Source organism: Oryza glaberrima, chromosome 2 (assembly GCF_000147395.1).
Source record: "Oryza glaberrima chromosome 2, OglaRS2, whole genome shotgun sequence".
Lineage (NCBI taxonomy): Eukaryota > Viridiplantae > Streptophyta > Magnoliopsida > Poales > Poaceae > Oryza > Oryza glaberrima.
In genome coordinates this window covers 16,445,313-16,454,346 of record NC_068327.1, presented here as the reverse complement: position 1 = coordinate 16,454,346, position 9,034 = coordinate 16,445,313, and the positions used below count along the sequence as shown (strand labels likewise).

Genomic DNA, 9,034 nt, shown 5'->3' with positions numbered 1-9,034 from the left:
TTAACATGCCCTACTTCCGTCTCAAAATATTACAAGCACACTATAACTGGACGAGATACATTCTAGTATAATAAATCTAGATATACTTATTTAGATTCTAACACATGATTAATTAACTATTAGCTAAAAATGTTTGAAAAATGAATTGATATTATCTTTTTCTAAAGATTATTTTCCAAAAACACACTGTTTAATAGTTGAGATACGTGCGTGCGAGAAATGAGAGAGTGCAGGTTGAGAATCTTGAGTTAAGAACACAGCCAAGGGCAAATGAAATGGTGAAACTATTCTAAACTCTCGAGGCGACATCCCCTCGTTATTTGCATGTCACTTAAATGATTAGAAATTTTTTTTGATAAGATAGAATAATATTGATGTGGTAGATCACTCCACAAACATGCAAATTAAATTTTAACTTCTACACTTTGTAAAAAGGACAAGTGTGACTGCGAATAAACGTTAATTAGCTGTAGTTTATTTTTCTTATTGTAACTTATAAAAGTTGGATTTTAACTTACATGTTTCTAAAGTGATATAGTACATGTTAGTATATCTTCTCAATTTTTACAATATTTTTATAACTATTCTAATTGTCATGCAAACAATAAAAAGACATCGTCACGAGAGTTTAAAATCTACTCTCAACTGAAATGCCATTCAAAATTGTCTGGTCGGTTGAGCAACAAAATAAGCTATAAAAAATTAACAAAGCAACAAAAAGTAATTTATAGGTAAATAATTATTCCTAGAATTTTAAAAGTAGCAGGCATAAAAATACAATTACCAAAATTAAATTATAAAGTTCTAAAAAGAATCAAACACTTGGGATTGATGAATATTAACGTACATGTGTGGATTCATCCCAGATTTTTATTTCTTTTTTCACAGAGAGAGTATAAGCCAGCAAAAAGACATGAAAACCGAATCTCTCTGAAGAAATCTACTCGACGTACGTGTTGCAGTTCCCACGCTAGTTGCATTGGGAAGACGAGGAAAACCAAGCCATTGCGTCGGCGAGGCACCTACGGAACGTGTCCATGCGCTCCGGTAGCAGAGCTATGCCCACCTCGATGCCGCCGGCGCCGGACCGGTCCTCCGCCGCCGACACCGCGCCGGTCTTCGCCACGGACACGATCTCCACCTTCGCCGGCCTCCCGAACCCGAAGTCGACATCGTACACGCGGAACCTCGTCGACCCGGCCACCGAGAACGGCGCGTCGTCCCTGCACGCCTCCACGACGCGCTCCTTCCACCCCTCCCAGTACGCGGGCTCGCCGCGCACCGCCTCGTCGATGGCGGCGGCCACCGCCGCGCAGGCCGTGAAGACGCCGCCCGCCACGGCGGCGCCGGCGAGCTCCTCCTCGGGCGCCGAGACGAAGCCCGGGCCGACGCAGTTGCCGAGGTACTTGTCGGGGACGCGGGGCACCAGCCGCGACCGGTGGTCGACGGAGAAGATGAAGTGGGCGGCGGCGGCGGCACGGCCGCTGCCGCCGTCGTCGCTGTCCCGTCTGGCGCGGCGGTAGCAGTGCCACATGAGGCCGTACATCGCCACGAGGGACGTGCACCGAGGCGGCGGAACGCCGCGACGTGCGGCCTCGCCGGCGACGGCGTCCTTGACGCCCTGCAGGTGCTCTCTGGACAGGGTGAAGGTGGCGAGGAACTTGCCGGCGTCGGGCGCCTTGAACAGATCTTTGGCTTCGTTCGTGGGTGCGGCGAACTCGTCGTGCATCTCCGGTACGTCGCGGATGAGCGTGCGGTCGATGACGGGCGGCTCCGGGAGCTTCCGGTCGCCGGCGCAGGCGGCGGCCCAGGTGTGGAGGAAGTGCGTCGAGCCCACCCCGTCGCAGGCGGAGTGGTGGACGATGACGCCGAGAGCGAGGCCACGGCGGTTGGGCGGCAGCACGGTCACCTGCAGCGCAAGCACCGCGCCGCCCTCGGGAAGCTCCGGGACGAGCGGCGCGATCTTGGCGAGCTCCCTCGGCTCGTCCGTGGCGAGCTCGTCGACGCCGACGCCGACGCCGTCGTGCTCGGCGACGGTGAACGCCACGCCGTCGCCGGGCTGGTAGAGGAGCTCGTACCGGTTGGTCTCGCCGGGCGTGGGGCGGACGCGGCCGGCGAGCGGGTAGAAGGCGTGGATCGCCCGTGGCAGCGACTCCTCCATCCGGGACAGCACGGCGTCGACATCGTCGCCGGGGCCGAGGCGGTAGAAGAAGACGCGCTCGACGGGCTGGGCGCGGAGCCACATCACGTCCATGAAGATGAGAGGCAGGGCTCGCTCGGGCAGCGCGGGCTCGCCGGCGGGCGGCGCCGGCGCGACGCGCGTCGTGCGGAGGACGCGGAGGCCAGCGGCGTGAGCGGCTGGTGGCGGCGCCATGGTCTCGCCGCAGAACAGGTGTGGTTTGTGTTGCTCGTGGCTTAGCTGCAGAGCGATGGAGCTTTGCTTCTACTCCTATAATACAATACAATACTTATATCTCTCTCACTTCACTTGTCCATATAGTAATTAATTTCTAAGGTTAATTAGATACATATATCATTACAAATTTAACGGTTTTAAAATATTTTATTACTATTCATCTAATTGAAACAAATATGCCACTAAATATCTCCCTCACTTCACTAGTCCGTAGCCATTAATTTCTAAGGGGTACTTTCTTTCTTAAATAAAACGTTTTGGGTTTTAAATAGATCATGTAAGCTTGATATATATATATATATATATATATATATATATATATATATATATATATATATATATGTATATGTATATATATAATATATTTAAATTATACGTATATTAGTGACTCTAAACGACTGACGGTGGTGGAGAAACTAAACTATCATATTATTAGAATGGAGGATGAGAGTAGGCTATTCTACCTAATCATGTGGGACTAATTGCCAATTTCCCATTGGCATTTGCCGAGATGAACAGTGATGTCACGGCTGACGACGGGTACTACGAAATGCTTGCAATTTTGAGGCTATGAGCCAACAGTTTTTGGGTGTAGTTTAAGCTGGGATGGAGGGACTGTTTGGCATAACTCCAACTCTAACTCCACCTCTCCTGAAGTTAGAGTTCAGCCAAACAATTTTAGCTCCACCTAAAATATGAGCGGAGCTGGGTGAAGCTCTCTCACAAAATGAACTAGAGAGGTGGAGGTGGGTTTAATTAGACAGCTTCACAACTTCGCTCCAGACCCAACTTTTGGAGCAAAATTTTTAGGAGTTGGAGCTCTACCAAATAGGTCCGGAGTATATGGTTTGGCGTCAGATTCGTTGGTGCGATAAAACATGGAAGTGGATTCAGAGGATCTCGTTAGTGCCTTCACAATGTGGTGAGCTGTCATTTAGCCCGATCTCTCCACGCCAGAGGTTCGATACGAATCTTTACCATGTTCATGAGCGGGCCCACCAAATTGAAGCCCGTGTGACCCTTTTTGTCATCTGTTCTTGGCACGGGGAGAGAAGGCTGCAAACGCGTTGGGAGGGTGTGGCTTCATTCCGCTTTTCCTACATGCACTGTGGACCTTGTGGCTTTCCTAGGTTTTGGTGGCGCCTTAGGCCAAGCCTATGCGTGACCCTCTTACCCTCCCATCTATAGATGCAATCATGCTCTTAGGGATGGCAATGGTGATATTAGATCTGCTTTGAGGTTCGTGCAAGCCCTCAACCCTAACTCCCTCTCTTTCTTTGTTTCCCCGTAATGCCGCTAGTTCTCTACTCCTCTACCCAATTTCCCCCCTCCTATGTTGCTACAACGCCACCCCCAAGCCTTCTCTCACACAATCTAAATAGAACTATCTTTGAGATCGATTTATTTTTAAACCATACTAGAATAATTTTGTTTAAGATTTCACCGGAATCAATAAAACCATTATTGATATGTGCTATTGTTAATAATTGCTACATCCGTCTCAAAATGTATCTATCACTTCTACAGAACTCCTAATATGTACTAGTTTTCCACCTTCAAAAAATGGGGAAAATATAAAACCGATATCTTTTATCAACTATAGGTACCGGTTTTAAATAAAACTAACACATATAATATTAGTGCAACTGGCATTACACTTGCATTATCTTATCTGTGACAGCTCTAAATAAAAAATCAACACATGAAAAAACGATCTGAGCTAAGAGCCGAGCTGAACCCATCCTTATCTACTCAAGTGACTTGTACTTATCCTCAACTCTCTCTCGTGCTTCTCTCCCTCTTCCTCTCCTTCTCCAGCATCTCACCCTCTCCTCCAGCGTGCTTCTCCAGCCATTGTCTACTACCTTCAACGACACTGGCGATGCAGCGGCAGAGGCGGCCGCCCTCTGTCCATGGAGAGCAGAGGTGGCCAGTCCCGAGCTCGGGACAACCAGATCCACGCGCGGTAGCCTCTTCCTTCCTCTCCCCTGCGTGGCGCGGTGGCGGCCGCCTCTTCCTCTACCTAGTGCAGTGGCGGTGACCTCTTCTTGTTCTCTGCACGTCACGACAACAGTTGCGATGATTGTCTCTTCCTCTCCCTGCCCCAGCACGATAGACACTGGATCCGACCAACACGATGGTGACTGCAGGTTATTCATGGTGGAGAGTAGGAATCTAATTGGATTGCCAATATTTCAGAATGAATTTTCGTGATTTATGATGTTTGATTTGTGCGGGGATGTTGTTGTTGGATGGATCCATGGTGATTTGTCCTATGTGATTTGGGGATGTTGGATGGATTGATGGTGGTATGTGGATTTCTGATGTGTGATTTGGGTAATGGGGAGGGGCTCGATGCTTTCTTTTTTTCATTTGTGGAGTTGTCAGTTCGTAAACTGCCACAGTTGATTCCTCCACATCAATGCCTACATCTATGTGGGGTTTCCGACTGACACCTAATTTTCTGTAATAGTGTATTTCTCCACTGCCCTATCATTTCAACTACTAGTTACAAGCATTCTCCATTTAATTTCTTCACCTACTTACTTTTTTTTCAATTAATCAAAATTTTTATAATCATTTTCACATATTCTCTCTTACTATAAAGTTAGAGCCCACTAAATTCTAAAGCTTAACATACAAAGATGCCACATCATCATCCACATCATCATCCACTGATAATTACAACACTCAGGCTATGTTTGGTAGGGAGAGTTTAGAACTCTCCCTTCAAACATGTAAAACGAGATGGTTCATTAACACGTGATTAATTAAGTATTATCTTTTTTTCTAAAAAATAATTTAATATGATTTTTTAAAGCAACTTATGTATAATTTTTTTATAAAAAACGCACCGTTTAGCAGTTTGGGAAGCGTGCGCGCGGAAAACGAAGGTGGTGTGGTTGAGAGCTCAAGGGCCGAACACGGCCTTAAACATCATGCAAGCATATTATATTATCTATAATTTTATAATATATTAAATTTTATAGCTTATCAAATGCAAACATGTTAAATCATCTCATATAATATTTGATTGTCTCATCATCTTTTTTTATAATATCTTATATAACTATATAGTTCATCCTAACTAGTGAACTTAGTTAATGTGCTCTCTCTCTTCTCTCATTAAGTCATATCACATCAATTGTTTTGTACTTAAATGATTATCTATGGTCCAAATCATCTCACTCCTTTTCTTCTCTTATTAGACCTTACATGATTAAACTATGATCCAAACTATTTCCCTCCTTTTCACATCAACTTACTTTTATATTTGAATCATCATTCTATATACTATTTAAATTTAAATTATCATAAACCACACTTGTCAGGGTTACGAGTAAGGTATACCCTCTACCCTTCGATATACGCTACATATCGATATGGTATGCTTGCGCGTATACGGACGTTTCCGGCATAAGTTAAGGAAGTCCATTATGGAGTCCACAGATGGAAAGAGTACTACTCGGATAGAACTGGGTCGTCATTGTATCGTACCGAGTCCCATGTCTCCGAGTCCTACTTGGAGACCAGTTGACCTGCGGTATAAAAGGGACCCCCCGGGAGGACCAAAGGCATCGAATCTTACCACCAACATATCCACCACAGCCTATGAAGCCGGAGCCTCCAGGAGACAAGTCGCTGGGAGATCTAGTTGAATCAACTCGACTACGATCTCATCGATATCGTCAAGTTCCGCTATTCCCTTTGTAATCTGTGGTTTCCATCATATAATCTCATATCAACTGGATTAGGGCTATTACCTACCAAGGGGCCTGAACCAGTATAATCTTTGTTTTTCTGCCTGCTTGATGTCGTATTACGTAGATCCTCGTACCAGCGTACCCCAATACCCTCTATATCCGGTCTACGGGTATCCCCCGTCGACAGTGGTGCGCCAGGTAGGGGGACTTGGTGGTCAAGATTCTACTACTATGACGTCCAGCTTCATCGACAACAACGTCAACACCAACTTCAACCAAGGAGTTTCTACTTCAACAACGCTGGTGTGGACTCAAGTCGGCGAAATCGTCTTCCCGGTTTACACCACAGTGCCGATCTCAGCTGGCTCGCCAATGGCCGGAAACGAGAACGCAGTGGCTACAACCCAGGACGACTCTATGTCGAAGGATCCTCCCGCCGAAGCGGAGATCGGAACGTCGACGACATCCGAGCTCGAGAAGGAACCTAGTGCGGCCAAGCCTTGTCCTTCCGACAAGAATCACGAGCCGACGAGGATGACTTCCGAGGTGACAAGGTCCTGGTGTCCTATCCATAAAACCAGAAAACATACCTTGTAAGCATGTTGGGTTTTTCTCAACATCCACGATGAAATTCGTGCCTGCAAAAAGCACGGAACTCAGCGTACTTCTCCAACTCGTGATGTCTATTGTCCTATTCACAAGACAAAGAATCACGACCTCTCGAGCTGCAAGGTCTTTCTCAGCGCCATGAAGACACCACCTCCTAAGGTCCAGCAGTGACGCGTCCCCCTCAGGGATGAGGACAAGGAACAAGGAGCGACGCCGATTTCAGATCGATTTGTTGGGGGTAGTCGACATCGATCCCCACGAACCATCAGTCTTGCACCTGCTCGAAGACTGGTTCATCGACAACGAGTACGCCGCGCGAGGTATTGGCTATCGACGATGTCGGGACGTCAGCGCATGCCAATGCGGAAGCGGAAAATCAAGTGACTACATCGGCCCAGCACATCAGAGCCGTCAACGCAATATTGAGGGAAACCCCCTATGATCCCGTTCTGAACGACGATCTCGCACGATAGACAGAGCGTTTACGGGAATCAGTGACCAACCTCAGCAACGCGTTCGAAGAGGCCGCTGCTGCAGCGCACCCGGAACAGCCACCAACAGGCGATGCTAATGGTGAAAACCCTGAACAGTGGGAATCGCCTCATCGAGCCACCCCTCCACCTCGTGGCACCGGCGATCTCCATGATCACCTGAATGGTCGCCGAGAGGCGCGACGCACACGAGACAATGAGAACCGTTCCCAACATCGCGTCTCTTCACAGCGTCATGATAACGAAGAACGAGGAGGCCGTTCGAGCGAAGACCGAGACCGTGATAATCGCCACAACCGCCGCGATCACGACGATCGCGAACGGCGGGTGCTGGGCGATACTGGTCGAGGACGTCGCCATAATGACGACGACGATGGAGATCGGCACCGAGACAACAACGGGAGACGACGACAAGATTCTCGAGAACCCGGTCGATGTCCTCGTAATCGTACGACGGAACCAAGCGACCCATCGTCATCATCGTCATCTTCCTCATCCTCATCATCACATAGACATCTGTGAAGGATGTACGATCGCCGTGTTTGTACCATAATTTGGCTTATAATTAGTGCATTTACTCAGGCCAAATTATGTAAAATAGTTGGTGTGATTGTTTAGTGGTTTAATTATAAGAGTAGCGCAATTTATATGTGTGCAGGATTATTTGGTGCACTGGAAGGTTAAATCTGGTGCTAGCTTGTTGCTCGATGGTCTGCATGACGATGATTAAACAGAAGCAGATGGATGGATGGATGTGGTCATCTGATTTCATGGATGCATCAGGCTGGCTGCTGCCTGCTGGTGCTGGCGTGGCGTGTTAGAGCTGATGAAGCCGTTTAGCGCGTGTTGCGGCAAGATAGATAGAAACGGATTAGCCGGTTAGTTTGTTTCCTTTCCGATTAAACTTTTCTATATTTTTGTGGGATCAATTAGGATTGTTAAAGATTGATTAGAGTGGCCAGTATATATACTGGTGACGACAGATTAGAGGAAAGCCGATCACAATTTATCAATCTACTGTTTTTCTCGTTCTCTACTTTTCCTGTTCTTTTCTATTTTGCTTTCATGGCTGAGTTCTAGCAACCCTAGAATTTGGTTTATCTTTGCCGTTTTGCGCTGAAAAACGGTCGTGCTTCTCCACGAAAGCGAGGAGGTTATTCTTTGCTAGTTTGCTCGGAAACTAGTCGTTCGTCGTCACGTAAGTACGATATTTATCCTCTTTGCTAATTTGCTTGTAAATTAGTCGTGTGATTCCGCGAAAGTGAATTAATCTCGAAATCGGTTTCACTAGCCGATTTTGATATATCGATTTTGGCAACTCTATTGTTTACACCGCAAATCGTTAGGTGTTCTTGTGTTGGCCACGAAAAAGCGTCAACACGCCGACAACCCACCGCCCCCAGCGCTGGGTGTAGAGCTTTCGGCCGTTCACTTGGAGATGTTCGATGGCCTGAAAGATTCCGACCTGGAGCAATAGAGAAATACGATGGGAGCACCGACCCAGAAGAATTCCTTCATGTTTACTCCACGGTACTCTACGCTGCCAGAGCGGATGACAACGCATTGGCGAATTACTTGCCAACGGCATTGAAAGGCTCTGCACGTTCATGGCTGATGCATCTCCCCCCTACTCGATTTCTTCGTGGGAAGACCTGTGGCAGCAGTTCATCGCCAACTTCCAAAGAACTTACAAGCGCCACGCGATCGAAGACGACCTACATGCGTTGACACAGAACCCGGGTGAATCCTTGAGGGATTATGTTCGGCGCTTTAACGAGTGCAGAAATACAATCTCCAAAATCACCGATGCTTCT

At 47.2% G+C, this 9,034-nt stretch overlaps 1 protein-coding gene across 1 annotated transcript; it reads right to left on the bottom strand.

Moving 5' to 3' along the window:
• Window positions 1–715: 715 nt before the first annotated feature.
• LOC127761845 (phenolic glucoside malonyltransferase 1-like) lies at window positions 716–2,437 on the bottom strand. Its single transcript, XM_052286177.1, has one exon. It carries the CDS (start codon window positions 2,372–2,374, stop codon window positions 971–973), a length of 1,404 nt encoding a protein of 467 aa, XP_052142137.1. The 5' UTR covers window positions 2,375–2,437; the 3' UTR covers window positions 716–970.
• Between the last annotated feature and the right edge of the window lie 6,597 nt (window positions 2,438–9,034).

Coding starts and splice junctions, on each gene's coding strand:
- LOC127761845 (XM_052286177.1), bottom strand. CDS start 2,374: ATGGCGCCGCCACCAGCCGCTCACGCCGCTGGCCTCCGCGTCCTCCGC.